The 18,701-nt window shown below is 39.8% G+C and overlaps 1 protein-coding gene across 3 annotated transcripts in view; it reads left to right on the top strand.

Annotated features, from left to right (window-relative positions):
- The window catches only part of ZEB2 (zinc finger E-box binding homeobox 2), a 134,152-nt gene that overhangs the window by 78,383 nt on the left and 37,068 nt on the right, over window positions 1–18,701 (top strand). For all 3 annotated transcript variants that reach the window (XM_072757688.1, XM_072757689.1, XM_072757690.1), the window contains exons 3-4: window positions 12,728–12,985; window positions 17,858–17,929. In XM_072757688.1, coding sequence (XP_072613789.1) covers window positions 12,728–12,985; window positions 17,858–17,929 — 330 coding nt within the window. The remainder of the gene's footprint in view (window positions 1–12,727; window positions 12,986–17,857; window positions 17,930–18,701) is intronic.

Genomic DNA, 18,701 nt, shown 5'->3' with positions numbered 1-18,701 from the left:
ACTGAGCGGGCATAATGATAAAAAGCTCTTTTTTCCTGCCTCATTAGTAAGTTAAAATATGAAGATCATTCCATAAACTTCTATCGATTCCGGATAGTTCTGCTATCCTAAAACGAATCTTAAAAGAGTCAAATTAAGTTGGATATTTTGATGTTGCCTTGTATTCTTCACCAGAATTCATGTCCACATATACAACAGTCTGGCCTCTGTGGGCTCAATACCTAAGGGGCTTCTCCAATGATTTCTAGATTTCCCCCCATAACATATTCGGAAAGGCAGGTCTTGTTTATTAAAACCCTGCAGTCAGTGTATGAACACCTATGTTCAGGTCTTCACTGCTGTGAGAGACATTCATTTTAATTTATGTAGTTGTTCTATCATCGAGGAAGATTCTGAACTTTTTGAAAATTGGCCTTTATCGGCCCTAAACCTCTAACATTCCACTGTATCTTAATGAAACGGAGGTTCTGTTCTTTCTGTCCAGAGCTTCTGATAAGTGTTTGCAGACTATGTAAACTTCTGAATAATAACTTTCAGTCTTAAACATCTCAGTATCATTTTGTGCAGTATTATTCTGCTCTGCAAGATAATGTGTTATCAATACTTCATAAGATAACGGTGGCCAGAGAATGGATGAAATTCATAGTTGCTTTCAAACTGCTCCCTTTCTGAGGGTGTGGGTCACAGATCACGCAGCTGTCAGCCAATAGATAATCTTGATGACTAAAATGAAGCCAACAGAGAAGGTGCCTTACGTCTAGAACACTCAGGAAGGTCTTAGCAACTCAAAGCCAAAACATTAGGGAGCGAGAAGATTCTAGATTTATTTGTTTACAGCCAAAAAAAAAAAAAAAAAAAAAAAAAAAAAAAAAAAAAAAAAAAAAAAAACAAGGCGCATCTTTATCTGAGGAATTCTCCTCATCACCTCAGCAAGTGAAAACCTCTGTTTTCAAAAATGGTGTGATTGTTTCATCTGTGTGACCTGTTCCTGGAGGTAAAATGAGGAAGGAACATGCGATTTGGCCTCTCTTCCCAGTAGAGGAGGGAGGCCCATAGAAGTCACTGAACCAGGTGGATGTCTCCAAGGAGAGCCCTTCTGTGACTAAGATGAATTCAGAAGTGCGCTGTGACTAGCTGACTTTTGCCACATCCAGGCTTAGGCCACCAAGCGGCCAGGGTCAGCAAATTCCACTACCTGAAAGCAAAGGCAGCAGGAAAGGGGAGCTGGGGCCAGGGAAAAAGCAGTTGAAGCACAGTAGGAAAGCAGGGGGTCTCCTCCCCCCTTCCCCCTTCTCCTTCTTCTCCTTCTCCCTCTCCCTCCCCCTCTGTCTCTGCCTCTCTCTCTCTCTCTCTCTCTCTCTCTCTCTCTCTCTCAGAAGAGTGGCTCTAAAGGGAAGGACGGGAGGAAAGGGAAGGGTGGTCATTGAACTACTTTTAGAGCAAGCCTGCAGATAAGAGTTGTGGTGTCCAAACAGAGCTGTGTCTGTGACAACCAGATTGTTCCAAGCATGGATCATCCTGCTCGTGCAAACTTGCTGCTGCACTGTTTGTTTACATGCTGTTTGGGTGGCAAAAACAGGGAAAGTCTGGGTGAAATCCACTGCAGGAAGACCCAGCCATATGCCTTGTCATCGAAACCCCAATTATTTAAACATTCTGAAGGTTAAGACATCCATCTGTGTGTTACTCTTTCTCTTACTTCTGGATCATGACATTATTCTCTCTAGTTCATTGACCTTGATCGCAACTGACCTCATCTAAAGCCTCAGAACACCTTTCTCAAGCGAGACCTGATACCAGTTTGGTCTATCAGGTGTCAAGCGTGTGCCCACCACACCCACGGTCGCTCCTGTCCTACAGGAGGAAATTTGGACCAGGCCGACCATGAATGTGACTCAGTCGTTCCGGCCCAAAATGGGGTGGAAACAATTTTCTATAGATGCTTGCTGATTAGTAGATATATATTAAAAAAAAAAAAAAAAAACAGTATCAGTCCGTGGAAAAAAAAAAAAAAAGATCATATCCTGCTTTTAAGCACTGAGGTTGAATAATTGTCCTGGAGATAAGTCTCTCTCGTGGATTTTAGGTGTTTGGCAGATGATCTAAATTTATTAAGTAGGCCTAAAATTTCTCTGTTCCCATTCAGGCATCCTTTGAGGAGTTTACCAATACGTGAGAACAAAGCAATCTTCGATTAAATTATTAATCGTGCAACGCGTGAAAAGCCTATCAGACCCCTCCTAAGTAACTTGTTACAACATTTAAAAGTATTCTCCAGTCTGACGTATGCAAAGCAGCGTCTCGCCCCTGCGTATGAGTTTCAGCCAGCCTGGACCTTTGTACCTATCGTAGGCTGGTGAGCACTCCAAACCTATAAATACGTAGCCATTCAAAGCGCAAACATTTTTAAGTTTAGAACTCTGCGCAGAGTCCTTTTACAAAAGAGTCCACTTCTTCATGTACCTTTAAAAACATTTACCCACTTTATTCTTTTGTGTCTTTGAAGAGAAAAAAAAATTAATAAAGTTGTAGGATCCTTTTGAATTTAGAAAATGTTGGCAATGTGGGAAAGAAAGACATTCAGCATTTCAAAGTTCTGGTGGGGAAGAAAAAAAAAGATTCTGAATAAAACAATTTTATGTGATTTTGCAGGTGGTTTGAGCTATCATTTTATATGTACGTTTGTACCACTGCTCATTGGAATGTTCATATAATACTGACCTAATTATGCATAGAAAAAGATAAGCCATTTACTTGATTCATTTCTTCTTTTTAAATCAAGAAAGGAACAAAAAGGCTCCTATTTTCTGAAAGAAATTGTTCGCTTTTATTGCAGAAAAGTAGCAGCTTGTGCAGAGCTAGAACTGTAACAATTTTATATTCCAAAGGTTTTGTGTGTATTCGGTTAGTTACAGTAATTATACCCAATAACTGACAGCCAAAATCACGTAGGAGAAAGCAGAGGCTGTTTTCTCACACAGGCCCTGCTGCAGAACATCTGCTGAGAGATTTGCATATTAATTAACCCATATTAACTCTAATTATTCTGGGAAATTATCAAATAAATTGAATTTTCTAATTTTAACCTTTCTTTTACTTGACGCGTGTCGAGGCTGAGAGGACGCACCAGGCCGTCTCACCTGGGCAATGAGCAAAAGATCTTTTCTCCCCCTTTTGCTCCTTTAGACCTGGGGCAGCCTGGGGAGCTTTTGTGTGCCTTGTGCTTTTTTGGCTTCTGTGCTTGGTAGGGTCTCCGTGCATTTGTTGAGAGAGGGAACATGTGTGCCTGTGAGCACAGATGGTGGATTTATACAGGGGTGAGGAAAGGTGGTACCTCAGAACAGTTGAGCAAACCTTAAGTTTTTTTTTTTTTTTCTTCCTCCCAGCCTGTTGTTTAGGCCTGAGCAAATAAATGGGAGTTTAATTCAATTAGAGCCTGGCTTTAGTCAGTGCCTCATGACAGAAATTATTCAATATTTTTCCCCTCACATTGTTTGGTTTACACATCACTGACTCCCTTCCTTTTGTACTCTGTTTAGAGTGGCCATAATGTGTTGAGCTTTTGTGTCTGCCGTGTCACTGTCCCTTTCACCGTTGTCTGGTTTTGTCAATTGTGAGGTGCAATGACGCTATTTGGAAAACAGGCTCCTCGTAGTAAGGGTGTTGCTGTGTTAGGAGGGGAGGCTGCAGTTTTAAAGACCCCACAGAGTAAACCGTCGCACTGGGCCAACTGCGCTGAATGTCCTGCTAATCCTGAGGAGAAATCCTCTGGGTCGAGAAATGAAGGTTAGATGGCTTTCCCAGGTGTCAGAGGCCTCCTGCAGACGAAGGTGTCCAGGGTGGATGGACTGGGCCCTGTGACCCCCCATCCCCCCACACTTCTAGGCGTTTCTGTGGAGTCAGAGGTGGTGCGCGTGGGCAAGTTTGTCACGACCACTGCTTTAGGACGTGGTCATCAGAAGAAAACAACTGGTGGAAAGCAGTAGCTGTTCCAACGGCCTTCTGTGGAGCCACACGTCTCTTAAAACCCTGTGACTCTTCACCTCCCCTTCGTCCCCACCCACTAACGTCTAGAAGGTGATCCGCACCCTTTGCGGCCTTCAAGAGCGTGGCTTCCTTCCGAAGGAGCCCTTCTCCACGGTTCCTTCAGCTGATGGGCTAGACACATGGCAGCACCTCCACGTGACCTTCCTGAGACCCGAGGGTTATTATTGACCGCTAGAAACTGCAGAAAGCGTCAAAGTCCCCAAACTGGTCTGTTGGACGGACAACTGCTTGAAGTTTGTACAGATAGGCTAGGACTGCAGTCCCCTTTTGCGTGGGAGCCTGGAAAGTCTTTTGCAGGAAAAATCTTTCTTTAAGAGACGAGCTTTTTTGCTTAAGAAGGAGGAATGGGTTCCTGTTTAAGGTTTTGGGAGGAAGGAGGTTTAATTTTGTCGGACTTCGGTTAGTATCTACATCTTAGAAAAACGTACGGTTGCAGACAAGGTTTAGGGGTGGGGCAACTATAAAACAATCAGAGAAAATTGTTACAGTTTGTCTACTTCATGTTTATTTTTTACAAAACATTCCAACGTACCCTGGCAGTTACTGACTTTACACCTTTTATGGGCTTTGAAAGTTGTGTAACCTTTTCAGAGGAAGGTGATAGACACAATATCTATTTACACAAGGACACATTTCCCCTTTCTTTATATTCAGTTTATTCAAGGTTTTATTTCCAAGGTCTTATTACTATAAAACTTAAAGCTAGACAAGGTCTGCCCTCGTGTCAGATAAAAAAATTCCAAAACAATTTTGATGGCTCAGAAGCTTATTATTTCATACTTCTGGGTCCTAAATAAATTACAGTTATTTTCACATTCCTCTTGAATATCCTTCAGGCATGATAATAAGCATATTTTTTTTTCTCTATAGTTCCTTAATACTTTCTTTCTGAGGGTGGGTATAAAGCAACTTGCTGAATGATCATGGATTCCAATAATTAGAGAGTTCCCCCCCCCAAATCTTTTCTCTTCTTGTGACATATTGTTGGGAGACACACACTCACTTGATGCATTTAATAAAGCATTGTGGAATTGTTGGCAAATAGATGTACAATGCAAATAAAAATATTTGTGTACAGCAGTTGTTTGGGGGCCTTTCCTCAATTTGCCATCACACTGGGCTTGCTGAGGAGGGTGTTGTTACACTTTTTTTTTTTTTCTTTTTAGCCATCAAAGGTAATTATTCCCTCATGCTCTGGAGTACAATTTGGCTAAATACTATATCCTTAGAGTGTAAGCATATTACAGATGTAGACAGAAAGTGAAGCTGAGAAAATTTCTAAGGGGTCGAAACTACAACTACAAAAACTCAATGAAAGGAGAGGCAAGGGGCATGTGTATTTGAACATCAGTCCAATGACTAGTTTCCTCTGGTAGGAGTCAAGTAAGGTAATCCAAACCATTCTGAGTTCTCGATATAGAGGAAAACCCTAATATGTTTTCCTTTGTAAAACAATAAACAGCCATTAAGTCTTTGGGTAAGCATACATTTCACTTAGAACATTGTGACCTAGGATAATGGTGTCTTCTTGAGAGATAACAGAATTAAAAAAACGAAAGAAAGAAAGAAAGAAAGAAAGAAAGAAAGAAAGAAAGAAAGAAAGAAAGAAAGAAGAAAGAAAGATAAATGAATTTACTGTTGTAAATTCTCTGACCAATATCTGTTTTTATGATAGTTTGGGGAAGGGAGGATCCTTACTTTTATTTTTATTTGCCATTATTTTTATATTTCCTATATTAAGGGAGAGGTTTCAAGGGGAAAAGGACATAACTAAGATGTTATTACCTGCATGTGGGAGCTTATCCAGAGCCCCAGCAAATTTATGGAAATTTTAACCTTTTTTTAATCACTACCACACTGCAATGGGAAAGCTCCTCCAGGTACAGGGAAGCTGCTAGCATTTCTAGAGGGGATGAGTGGCTGCCATCTTCCCAAGATGTTCCCATAATAGGAAGTTGAAAGAGTGTCAGAACTAGCCGCTCCACATTGGAACCATGGGATTGCAGAAATTCTTCTCTCATTTCACTTAATATGCATATTTTTTACATAGCTAATCTGAAATGGAAACATTTTTATCCCTACATTCAAAACTGCTTTTGTTTTATCAGCTGACATTTTACAACTCATTAATTTATAATGCGGGTTTAATGCCTTTGAATGTTCCTGGGATAAAAAATTAAAGTGACCAAGCTAGTTTGTATAAAGGCTGACTATGGTATGTTCATAGCTGTTCTTTTATAACAGTGTTTTGTGCTGGAGAGCACGTTCCATGGGGATATTTCAAACTAGCATGATTCCTTCTTTCTAGCATTAATTAATCTTGCCTCCCCAAGTGATAAAGTTATTCCCATTTTTAAATCAGGAAATTAAGGCTCATGCATTTCAGTGATACGTATTCAAATTCAGAAGAAAATTTCTGTTTGAGCTTGCTTTGTTTTGCTGTATCTGTCACGAGACCCCACCCCTATCATCAAATGAGGAATTGACCCTTGAATTTAGTCCTGTGATCTTTAGTCACCCAAGTGCCGAGGTAACAGGTTAACCGTGATCAAGAAGGGGTGTTGCTAAGTCTTCCCTGGAAAAACCACGACACTGGATAAAAATTCTGGAAGAATTGCTGCATCCTGTCTTTAGTAGCTAGAAATCGAACTTTGTGGGGGGAAGGGGATGAATAAGGGCTAGGGTTCAGGTGAAGAGTCTTACTTAGAATGTCCACGAACACTTACCACACATCAAGGCATTTCAAGGAAGCAACTAGGCCATTAATGCATTGGCTCAAATATAAATGATCTCCAAGCGTCTAAGTGATTCAGGAAACCAAATGACTCCTAAAATTCCAAAGGACTTCTTTGAAACTTTTAAGCCCTATAATCAGAAGAGACATTTAAAAAATAAGGTTACATGTCTATATCAAGTATTAGCTGAAGGGTTAAGCATGCTGTTTCCCATCATGGAGCTGCTACTTGAGGACACTTTCGCAAAAACGATTTTTAAATGAAGGCCCAACACCAAAATTGTGACTGTTACGTACTCAGATCTTCTCTTTTCACCTATACCTACCACATGTTGTAGTAGTAGACAAAAGAAGACACTGGAGCAATGGTCCCATCTTTTAAGTTTTATTTTATTGTTCTTAAAGATTTATTTATTTATTTGAGAGAGAGAGAGAGAGAGAGAGAGCATGAGTGGAGGGAGGGAGATGGGCATAGAGAGAGGGAGAGAGAATCTCAAGCAGACTCTGGACCCACACTGGGGCCAGATCCCACAAACTTGAGATCATGACCTGAGCCAAAATCAAGGGTCAGGTGTCTAACCCAATGAGCCATCTAGATGTGTGTATTTATTTATTTATTTATTTATTTAAAAGATTTATCCATTTATTTGAGAGAGAGAGAGAGCTGGAGAGAGAAACACATTCTCCACTGAACACAGAGCCGACACGGGGCTTTATCTCACGGCACCAGGATCACAACCTGAGCTGAAACCAAGACTTGGACGCTTAGCCGACTGAGCCACCCAGGCACCCCTCTGGTTCCATCTTTATTATTATTTCAGTGGGTATCAGTGTTTTACACTTCACAAAGTTGTCATCGCACGTACAAGTTCGTGGACTCCCTGTAGCAACCTCCAAGACAGGAAAACTATCATCATTATTTTTACCCATTTGTACCAAGTTTCCTTGTATGAAAGGCCAAGGCCACACAGCTGGTTACACGTTGGGACTGGGATGAGAAGACAGGTCTTCAAGCTCATAATTCTGGGAACTGCCTCTTTAGTTCTATTGTTTCCAAACTATTGTGGGAAGAAGCATGGGTGTATTGTTAGATTCTGGTAATTGATCAAATTGGTAGGCTTCTATAACTCAAATTAAGGGGATCCATGAAAGTAACAATCATGAAAACAATTCAAAATTAAGCAACCATCTCTATTTTGCATTGTGAAAATCCCCAAAAGTCCCGGGGATTTTCATTTCCTTACTCTGATCCTGTGGGGTTTACATGTAGACTGCATCCTTCATGGGGAATTTGTCACACCATGTATATATTTTACGTGGGTGCCGTACGCTTGGAGACGTGCTTCCTGGCAGCGGCGTTGCCACCATCTGGCTGCAGGACCTTAGACAAGTCACTGGACCTCGCTGTGCCTGTATCGCTTCCTTGGCACATGTGGAGGGTGGATGCCAAGTGGCCTAGCACTAGAGCTTTATAATTCCATTCCTCCAAATAGATAGCAAGCTTCCTGAGGTGAGAACAGTACACCCGTGTGTCCTCTGGACTTACCACACTGTAGGTTTAATTAGTGCTTGATGATCGCACTGAACGATTTATTGGCCCTCTTGAATGGAGTTCTAGAAAATCATTATTGACCGCCTGATTAACAACCAAGTGTCTATAATCTGCATATGCAATTTTCCTTTACATCAAGAAAACTTCTGCTTCTGGTGAAGATGGCGTATCCCCCCCCTCCCCTTAACATCAGTTCCTTTTCATGTTAATACATTAGCAACTGATCGCTTGTTTGTACTCTAACTGACAGAAAAATGTAGAGAAAGCACATAAGTATGAAAAGGGGTTAGTTAGGTAACATCGTATAGGGCATCTTCAAAACAACAGTTCTGGTATTTCAAATGTCAAGCTAATTATCAGCAATGTTTAAATGCTATGATAGGCCATTTTTGCAAATGCTGAAATTTTCCGGCAGGTATGGACATTATAAAAATGTCACGTTTTGCTGCTATTCCGTTACATGTCACCAGAATAGAAAAATCGGGGCGGGGGAGGGGGGGTAAAAAAGTTATATCAATAGACAATAAAGAGAAACCATTATTTGTTTTGCATATGATTGTAAAATTAATTGGTATAGTGATACAATTTAGAGTATTGTTTACTTAGGAGGAAGAATAGAGAGGATTTAATATAATGCAATCTGCTGAAGTGAAAATAATGCTTATTATAGATAAACTATGAAGCCTTTTAAATATAGGTTTTTAGTAATGCATATTCAGATATATCTTTCCAGGCCCATTTGCTATAAAGCAAATTTAAGTATCAGCTTTATACCCTTTGGTAACCCCATATTACACATACAGTTTTAGAGAAAATGAAACTTTAATATGATTCCACATAAAATGGTGAGCCATGCCAATAATTCATATGCACTTCATATGCAAATAGTTTTATCTTATCCATCAATTATCATGTAAACATGGTATCACATGGCAAATTTCCCTGTAATACAGTACAGTACCTGTATATAATTATGGGTGCATTTTGCCAATGCAACTGTTACACAGAATTGTAATTAATTCCTCTGAAGATTACTGGGAGAGTTTTGGATACTGATGCTGTTTTTGGACATTTATTACTGCTCTTTAGTTGGCTTTTTGCTGTGCCTCAGAGACAGATGTAAAATTAGTGTCTATTTTGAGCCAGCAAACAGTACATCTTTCCTCTTGTTTATTGAATTGCAGAAAGGAATTCTTTGGGCTCCCACTTCTTTGTGGTTTTGAAGTAACTGTCTGTTTTTCTGCCAGCCATGGAGCTCCAATACATGTATAAAATTTTGCTGAGACTCATGCAAGGGGCGACTTATTTGACCTAATGTAAGGATGGAATAGAATTTTGCCACGTTATGTAGGCGATTCAGCGCTTTTGAATGCTGGATAAAAAATATGTATCACAAGTTCAAAAATAGACATGAGACTAATATACTCTTCCCAATGACCCTCATTTAAAACCAGTATACATTAGTTATTATACAAAATCGAATCTCTTCTTTGCAGAGACAAAGCTATGTTATTAAGACCTCTCAATGCCAATGGTGATGATGGTGGGCAAAGGATGAAAATGGGAACAAATGGGAAAATGAGCTTATTTTATTTCACAATGTAAATGGGGGTAGATCCACCCCCTATTGGCCATTCTATAGTCAGATTATTTCGTGGTGAAATTTTCCCCAATAATTGCACGAGGCAAATCCACTGACTGGACTTGAGAGAAAAATTTAAAGGCAAATCCTGCGGATTTAGAAATGGGGAGGACTAGGTGAGAAACAGGAAGTGCGACGACCATATTAATGGATTTGATTCTGATTGTCAGCAGGTCAGCCAAAAAAGGACAGGATGAGAGGATCTACTCCGAATTCAGATACACAAACTAACTTTGTTATGAATTGTTTCACCTGGATTAAAAAAGGGGGGGGGTAAGGTGGGGGTTTGGATACCAACACAATGGCTATGGGAATGGATATCCTAGTTAAAACAGCTCTGGAAAAGATGGCATACTGCTTCTGTAAGTGAACTTGACAGCAGTTATTTATTTAGTTTAAAAGTATTTACTACTATTTGTGAGCGAGAACCCTAAAGGTTGTGAAGTATTGTTGGCCTGTGAAGGTGATGGATGCTGTACTCCTGACCCTATATGGTGAGACATGACTTCATTGCTTGTTTAGATTGTTCTGATATTTGGGACTCCTCAAGGGCTGTTCATAAATCATTTATCTCTCTCTCTCTCTCTCTCTCTCTCTTTTTTTTTTTTTCCACAAGAAAATATTTCAATTGTATTGCTGCAGGAACACTCACGTGTCACACGGGATATTGTGGTCCATGCAGAAAAAGACCTTAAAAGGCATGGGTTTTTTTCCAGGATAAAGGCCTTTTAATGCCTGTCCAGCCTTAGATAATTTTATTCACTCCTTCTGGACCTTTCTTTATTCCTCCTGTGCCCAGAGATCAGTTTTTAGGAGGTGGGTTGAAAGCTTCCCAGGCCTTAGGAGCTTTTGTTGTAGCACCCCCCCCCCCCACTCTCACCGCCCCCCCACCCCCGCCCCCGAACTCAGCGTTCAGAAAATTTGTAAAGAATCTTCTGCTTGTTGCTAAGAAATGGTTAAATCTCAGTCACCAGGAAAAAAAAAAAAAGCAGCACATTATTGATTGTACTAAGGTATATCTGGACCACACAGCTAGACCAGAGATGTTAGAATATCTCTCTTTTTGTAGATCTGAGGGCATTACCCAGCCTGAACTTGCCTAAGCCCTTGTGGTCACACCTCTTGAAAAGGTTTTGTTTCCCCCGTCAATTGGTATTCAAACCAGGTCAGCAGATTCTGTTTGCCCGGCTCCGCTGCCGTTTTCATTTTAATTTGCACCTGTTGTGCAGTTGTTCCGAAGGCAAGTGCAGACCCGCGGATTATACAAAGATCATATTATGAGCAGATATGCACGGTGTAATCTTTTTGTCCCCAGCCTCACATGACAAAAAAAATCTCTCTCTTTTTGTTCCTTTTTTACTCCCTGGGAACCTGTCAAAGCAAACAGATATGACTGACTAAAATTTGTAACTAGACATGTTTCCAGAATTCTCCAAAAGCATTATGAACCTGACACACAATCCTTTTCATTTTTTTCCTCCTTTTCTGCCACTTTTGTATAATCCGATAGCTGGCAAGAGCCACTTGAGATAGCTCAGTTGATAACTTAGCGGAGGATTGCTTTATTAGGCGCAGAGAAATCAAAATGAACCTGAAAATTGTTTGCGCTTTTTCTTTTTTTTTCCACGGGCTTTTTTTCTTCCCCCCTTTCTCTCTCTCCCTCTTGTTCCCATGATGTCATGGTTCTAACTTGTTTTTTTGTGTGTGTTTCTGGAGAGTTGGGTTAACAGTTCTTGGCAATCCTGTGTGTGCGTAACGGCTGGTGTGTTTCTCTAGCTGAGCTAATGCCCCGTGTTTATTACTCTAATCTTTCTTGTCTGGTGGTAAAGTGGACAATTTATGTACTAGCATGTAGGCCGAGAGCCTGTGAGGGCTGACTAATTCAGAAACAGCCACCTTCAATTGAGTTCACAGACCTTATTTACAGGCTGTCTATTTTAAGAAAAGCTACTGAGCATTGCTGGGACTCAGGACTGCAAAAGCAGCCCGCCGGTTCTTGTGAGTTAGTTGAACATTTGTGTTGGTCTTGCCTGTGTCACTTTGAAATCTTCTGTAATTATGGCACTATGAAGATATCTCAATAGTGGTATTAATGGCCCAGAAGATATGGCTTTTCCTCATTTTCTGCTTAAAAGATTGGGATATAAATGGCCTTAGCACATGACGGTTGACGTAGACGCAACAGTGAACATTTCAGATTGAGCAGGTTTGTGTATGTGTTTGTGTATTGAGTCAATAGATGGACATGTTGTGTGTGCGCGCGTGCGTGTGTGTGTGTGTGAGTGTGTGCCTGTGGCTTCTAGGAATAAAACCACAGCTAATATAGTGAAGTCATGTCGTATTTATAGTACAACATTTTACAGCACACACTCCATGTCGCTAAGCTAATAAAATTGTCCACTGCAGGTCTGTTTAATAAGTTTTTGGGGAGTATCAGAAGTACATATTGCCCTGCGTCTCTTTGCACATGCGGTGTAGATGTATTTCTGAGTATGTGTGCTGGTGTTGCTTTTTAAAATTTCCCATCTTTTTGGTAAAGAAGATGCCTTAACATCAGAAAGGGTACGTGGCGATAATTGAGTAAGAACAAAAATGCTCAAACATGAAAGATATTAATTATATTTTCCTGACATGGTTGAGTAATTAAGTGATGAAAATATTAATTATTTTCCATTTAACTAAACAATGAGGGGTGACTGATATTTTTTCAACAAAGTGTTTAGAGAGCGTGTGTTCTGTGCTTCCTCTTCAGTGGTGAACTATGACAATGTAGTGGACACGGGTTCAGAAACAGATGAGGAGGACAAGCTTCAAATTGCGGAGGAGGACGGGATTGCTAACCCCCTGGACCAGGAGAGGAGTCCAGCTAGCGTGCCCAACCATGAGTCCTCCCCACACGTGAGCCAAGCTCTGTTGCCAAGAGAAGAAGAGGAAGATGACATGAGGGAGGGTGGAGTGGAGCACACCTGGCACAGCAACGACATTCTGCAAGCCTCTGTAGACGGTCCAGGTAAGTGTCTACAACTGCTTGGCCCCCTCCCGGGCCATCTTCAGCTACTCGTTCCTGCCTAGGGGAACGTCCACGACCGAATAATTAAACATATTTCTTTGCAGAAGAGGGCCACCAAAGAAATGATGGTCGTAGGGAGAGATGGGGTTTCAGTGGGTGCAGGTTGAACGTGAACTAGGGCCGAGCTCCAGGCTTTCAGGGTAGAAAATGGAAGCAGTGGGGAGAGACTCACAAGTAACCTGTATATGAAAGTCTTGTGTGGAAGTCCTATAACAATGCAGACCAAGTGACTGCCCACTGCATGTAGTTTCAGTGTCTGTCTGACACCTTCTATTGTCATTCAACCATCTAATCATTCCCCTTTGTTAAGTGTGAATGTGATTTCACACTTTCACCTGGTCAGGTAGCTTCCTTACTATTTAACAGTTAAGTACTTGATAATGATTCGTGCTGTTTGGTGGGACTCTCCGGGGAGGTAAAACGGATCCAGGGCCAACTATCATAAAAATAAGGTAAATTATGTTCAGACCAAAACTTCAGATGCCACTCTGCATATGGAAATGCCTTGGTCTAAAATTCACTGAGGACGGAACGTCACTGAGGTATGAAATGATTAACCAAATCGAAGAGAATGAATCAGATTCCCATAGACTCCCTGTGCTCCTCTATACTTGGTGAGGTGGCTGGCAAAAAAAAAAAAAAAAAAAGAAAGAAAGAAATGTTTAATGACTCTTCCAGTTCAAACCATAGTGTCTCCTTAAATCTCTAGTCCCAAGACCCAATGAGAGCTGTCATGATTTATCCCACTTTGGGTTTTTTTTTTTTTTTCCTCTGACGATATAAATAACAATAGCATTTTTATAAATAGGTGAAGTGGGTGGGAAGGGAAGTAAGCGCAAGAGTCTACCTATATGCCATTGTGATGTCGCAGACTGTAAAGCATCGAACCTAGGCAGGGTAATTGTTCGGTATACTGGAAGGAGGATAATAAAAGCACTTCCACTCCTAAAGAAAATTAAATGTGAAAAAAAGAGAGAAAAAAGACCCATGGCAGTTTGAGTGTAGTGTATTTGTTTCTCGTTTTCCTAAATTACCGTGCCAAGTTTTGTATTCTTTCTGTTTCCAATTTTGCTTTCGGTGGAGGTTTCTCGGATCTCAGCAATCCCACACATAAACATTTATCGTTATATCCATTAAGACTTAAGGTTTTAGATTTTCAACTATGAGGGAGAACTCAGCCAAAGATGCTTGAAAGATAAATACGTTTAATTAGGGGCAGAGGATGATCATTAAAGGAAGTCTGACTGCTGCAGAAGTCATTAACAATCTTAAATGAAATTTTTATTTTTATGATAGCCATTTACATGTATAATAAGAGCCAATGATTCTTGGGAGCAGTGTGACAGAAACAGAGTGTGGCGAGAACTCATGTAAGACATACTATTTAAATGAGCTGGTGTTAGCTATTCATATTTGTTAATGAACTAGATATGCAGGGCTATAAGAATGAATGTTCTGATGCTTTAAATTTTAATATCTAGAAATCAAGGGTAAGGACCAATTACTAGAATTTCCACCCTTAAAGGAATAATTAATAACGATATAACAAATGTACGGCTCCAAACTTCTAAAAAAAAAAAAAAGTTTAATTTAAAAAACTTAAGATCAATAATTGAAAAACAGCCAAAACAGTAATGTCGAGCTGTAGTAGTTTGTGACCATGGCAGCTTTTTGTGCTGGTCATGGATCATAATTCTAAATGTTTTAATATACAATAATCCATATGAGTGCATTACAGACCCTGTTATCACCTGTAGTTAATGGTGCCTGTGATACAAATGAACAGGCTGTTCTTTGCTCTTACCTTTATGGTAAATAAACTAGCATTCTGGAGTCACAATAATTAAATAAAATGTAAATCCCTAATCTCATTTGGCTACTTGGACCAAGAAAGTTACCCGGCTATTACCTGTCTAGTTCTAATGATTAGTAATGATTTATTGTTCTTTTTTTTATTGTTCCAAAAGTGCTCTGATGTGGTGCCTTGATGTCTAATGAAAAGAAATTGGTCTTAAAAAGCTACTCATTGTTTATCCTGACTCTTAGATAACACATTTTTCTTCTGATAAAATATTTTTCTTATTTATTGTTCAAAACACACACTATAGACAATAATTCTAATTCTGGTGCTGTTTTATTTAGTAGTGTTTTATCCCTGGTGCCTGGCTGTCTACCATCATACCTCAGCACATAGCTTGACTCTGAGATAAGCCCCCTCTCCTTTGCTCTTTCTCGCATGCTTTCTGTAGTTTGTCTGCAGGATGCAGGTTTTCAACTGAAGAGCGCAGTGGAGCTCTTACTGTGCCTTTCCGGTTCCAGCACAATCAAAGTTTTGTGTTTAGAATTGTCCTTGACATTCTTTCGTCCCACAATGGGGTGGACACAGTGTGCTGGAAACCATGACATCATTATCATTGACACAGACTTAAATAAATCACCTGCATCTTGGCCTCTTTCTGCTTATTCAAGGATTCTTCATCTTAAGGAAGAAAGTGCTCTTTATTTTTACAAACCTTCGTCCCAAGGGTGACTGGAAAATGCAAACTTTTACAAGTGTTTTAAAAACAAATATACTATGTGGTTTTAGACACTGTATGCTGAGTCAGAGGTGTCTTGGAAAATGTTTAAGGTTAGGCGAGAAGCAAAACGACAGCCGGGATTGCCTTTAATTCGGGGGAGATGTTCTTAACCTGCATATTATCATGTCTTTCTGGAAATGGATTCGCAGGGAAACTTAATTAAATAGGCATATACACATGGTATTTCACACACATACCTGAACAGGATTAGTGTTTCATTTTAATAAATTGAGCCTAATATTCAGAGAAAGGAAAGGTCGGCGCTCAGTAAATGGAAGCAAAGTACACTCTAGGTAAAAGTGATACCATCTCAGTTGCATAATCTTTGGTAAAAGAGGGTTATAGCTCAAGTATTACTACAGAGTGCGAGGCACACCAAGTGCCACCTATACATTTGTATGCCCGGCATTTAATAATTTGGGAAGCAACCACCTACTGTAACTTCTCTTTACTTTTTCATAAGAAAATGACAATGAGGAAGGAAGTGCAGCAGAAATCTTAAACATTACCACTATTATGCAAAAAAAAAAAAAAATTGCTGTTAACTGTTTTCCCCTCAGTGACTTGATCTCTCAGATGGAAAACTTATGATTCTTCTGACTCTTGGCTACCAGAAATCACATGAGATGAGCGAGGAAGAAAGACACAAAAGCTATATTTATAGCCAGTACTGAACTTCTCAGAAATACCTTAATTTAATTCCTCCCAGAGACTGATAAAAATATCAGATGAGGGAGCTTTTCAACCAATCGATTATTACAATTGACAATACAATATTGCCATATATTGAACTTCTAAATGTTTTATGCAAAACGGCCCCGTGAAAATATTCCTTAAGTAAGAGAGAAGTCCAGGGCCAGAAACAGACTTGAAGTGGTTGTGCAGTTTAAACAAATACCACTCAAATCATCTGACTGTTATGGGTAGTAGCATTAAATTAGCGTCTATTTATATCGGGGCATTTTACCTTAAAAGGCCCATGCTTTTTTAGTTCTGATAATATACACAGATAGGCGGCAGGCTACTACTTGTAAATCATATATTTTAATTTTGCTGTAACATTTGCTAGAACCTGCTTTTCTCCCAGATAATTATGACTAGAATGCGATAAGCAAAGGATGGTCAGGATAAATTTGGGAATTTACAGAGTCCTATTTATATAAAGTTTCTCTCGTTTTAAGTAAAATGATGATCAGAGAGATGTTTATCCTGGATCGTGTTTGGTTCTCATTAGTTTTGTTATTGTAAAAATACAATTTTGTAAAAAGCCTGTGTTTAGTTGACTTGCCTGGAGCGTTTTTACCTGTCAGCTGCCCTTCTCTGCCCTCTCACACACTCTATAATGTGGGAGGCAGAAAATTTAAGATCTCTCCTGTTTTTCAAACTCTCCCTAATTTAAAATATGGCAATTTTTGGAAAAGAGCCTTTTATCACCTATGAATCTTCAACCCCAGTGTTACATATTTCCATCTTCGTTGCCACCTTGAGCTCTCGTTACGTCTATGTGTCTTTCTTCAGAAAATGACTACAATTACACTTATGCTGGAGCAAAAATGATAAGGAGGAGAGAGATTTACGGAGCGGTAGGGATAGGCCTAAGGAAGGTATGTTTTAGAAGTTTATATAAAACAGTGAAACAGGTGTTTTTTTGTTTTTGTTTTTGTTGTTGTTGTTTTTTTTTTTTTTCAAATACCTCCGGGATCCTTGTTTTATAAACTGAGCACTTCAAGTTTTTATACATATAGTTAGGGTTTTTTTTTTTTTTTTTTTAAATATATGCCTGCATAGATTAGCTCCATCGTAGCTACTCCAAGGGGGAAAAAAGCGTGAAAATCTGACTGGCCACTAATCATCCAGAGTTACCCGAGGCACAGCAGCTAGCCTGCCTCTTCCTAAATACAAATACTTAGTTGCTTTTGACTCGTATTGAAAAAATAATATCTTTCCCCCTGTTTGTCACTAGAACTGCCACCAGAAGAAAAGCCCTCCGTTTGTCCCAAATAAGCACCTCTGTTTTTCACAGCTTGCAGTAATGCTTAAAGTAAATAAGTTCTTGTGTAGCTAGCACTATTGGATTCATTCAATTGCCTGAACAAAGCTATTGTTTAGCGGTTTACAACAAGCCTTTTCTCTGTTTCCTTTAAAAGAATCTTCCTTGTTCCTGTGGTTGGCATGCTTAGTATAGTAAGCCTTTCTACAGTTTTCAAATGCTAACGATAATTTTCCCCCACAGAAGAAATGAAGGAAGACTATGACACTATGGGGCCTGAAGCCACGATCCAGACCACAGTTAACAATGGTACAGGTAAGTGGTGTCTACTACGCTGAGGTTGTACCTGCCCCATGTCCTGTGGACCCGGGGGGTGAGGAAGAGAAACACAGGCCCAGGCACACGGGTCCCTCCAAGACTTAGCAGTTGAGTCAGGCATTCCAAGTCTCCTGTTTTGGTCTCAGATCGGAGTTCCCTTAATTTCATTTTATTTTTTTTTTCACTTTATTTTTTTTTTTTTTAAATTTTCTTCAGCAAGTGTACCTTTCATTCTTAAACCCCTGATTGGCCTGTGAAAGTTGAGAGAACCGAACTGGATGTAGACATCTTTTCAGAGCAGGGGTTGGGCAAATTTTTGGTAGTGATTTTTATTTTAAAAGACTGCATAAATAATCACAAAATTAGAATGTAATAAGCCTCTCCTGGCTACCACTTGATATTAGTCATTGAGAATTCAAATGATATGCTGTAATTTAGACTGTAAATGTTTTTTTCAGGAAGACAAACCAAATTTCCGTGAACATTCCTTGCAAAAATTGAACACCTGAGCTCCTTTTTATTCTTTCTGCACTTTTAATTCTTGCTCCCTCCTCTAAGTAATGTCTTCCAGGCAGAAGGTTTAGAGAGAAGAGACAATTTCACTTCTTTTTATTGAAGCTCAAAAAATTACAGTAGGAAAGCAGTAAGCAGTGTTATCTTCTACTCTGCTCCTGCTGTGGAGTGGGATTTCAGGACAGTGGTGGCATTCCATGTTCCTCCCCCAAAACTGCACGGCATCTTCCCTCAAAGTCCCGCGTCACCAGTGCAA

Source organism: Vulpes vulpes, chromosome 5 (assembly GCF_048418805.1).
Source record: "Vulpes vulpes isolate BD-2025 chromosome 5, VulVul3, whole genome shotgun sequence".
Taxonomy (NCBI): domain Eukaryota; kingdom Metazoa; phylum Chordata; class Mammalia; order Carnivora; family Canidae; genus Vulpes; species Vulpes vulpes.
The sequence above is the reverse complement of the archived record's forward strand: the minus strand, read 5'-3'. Positions and strand labels throughout refer to the sequence as shown.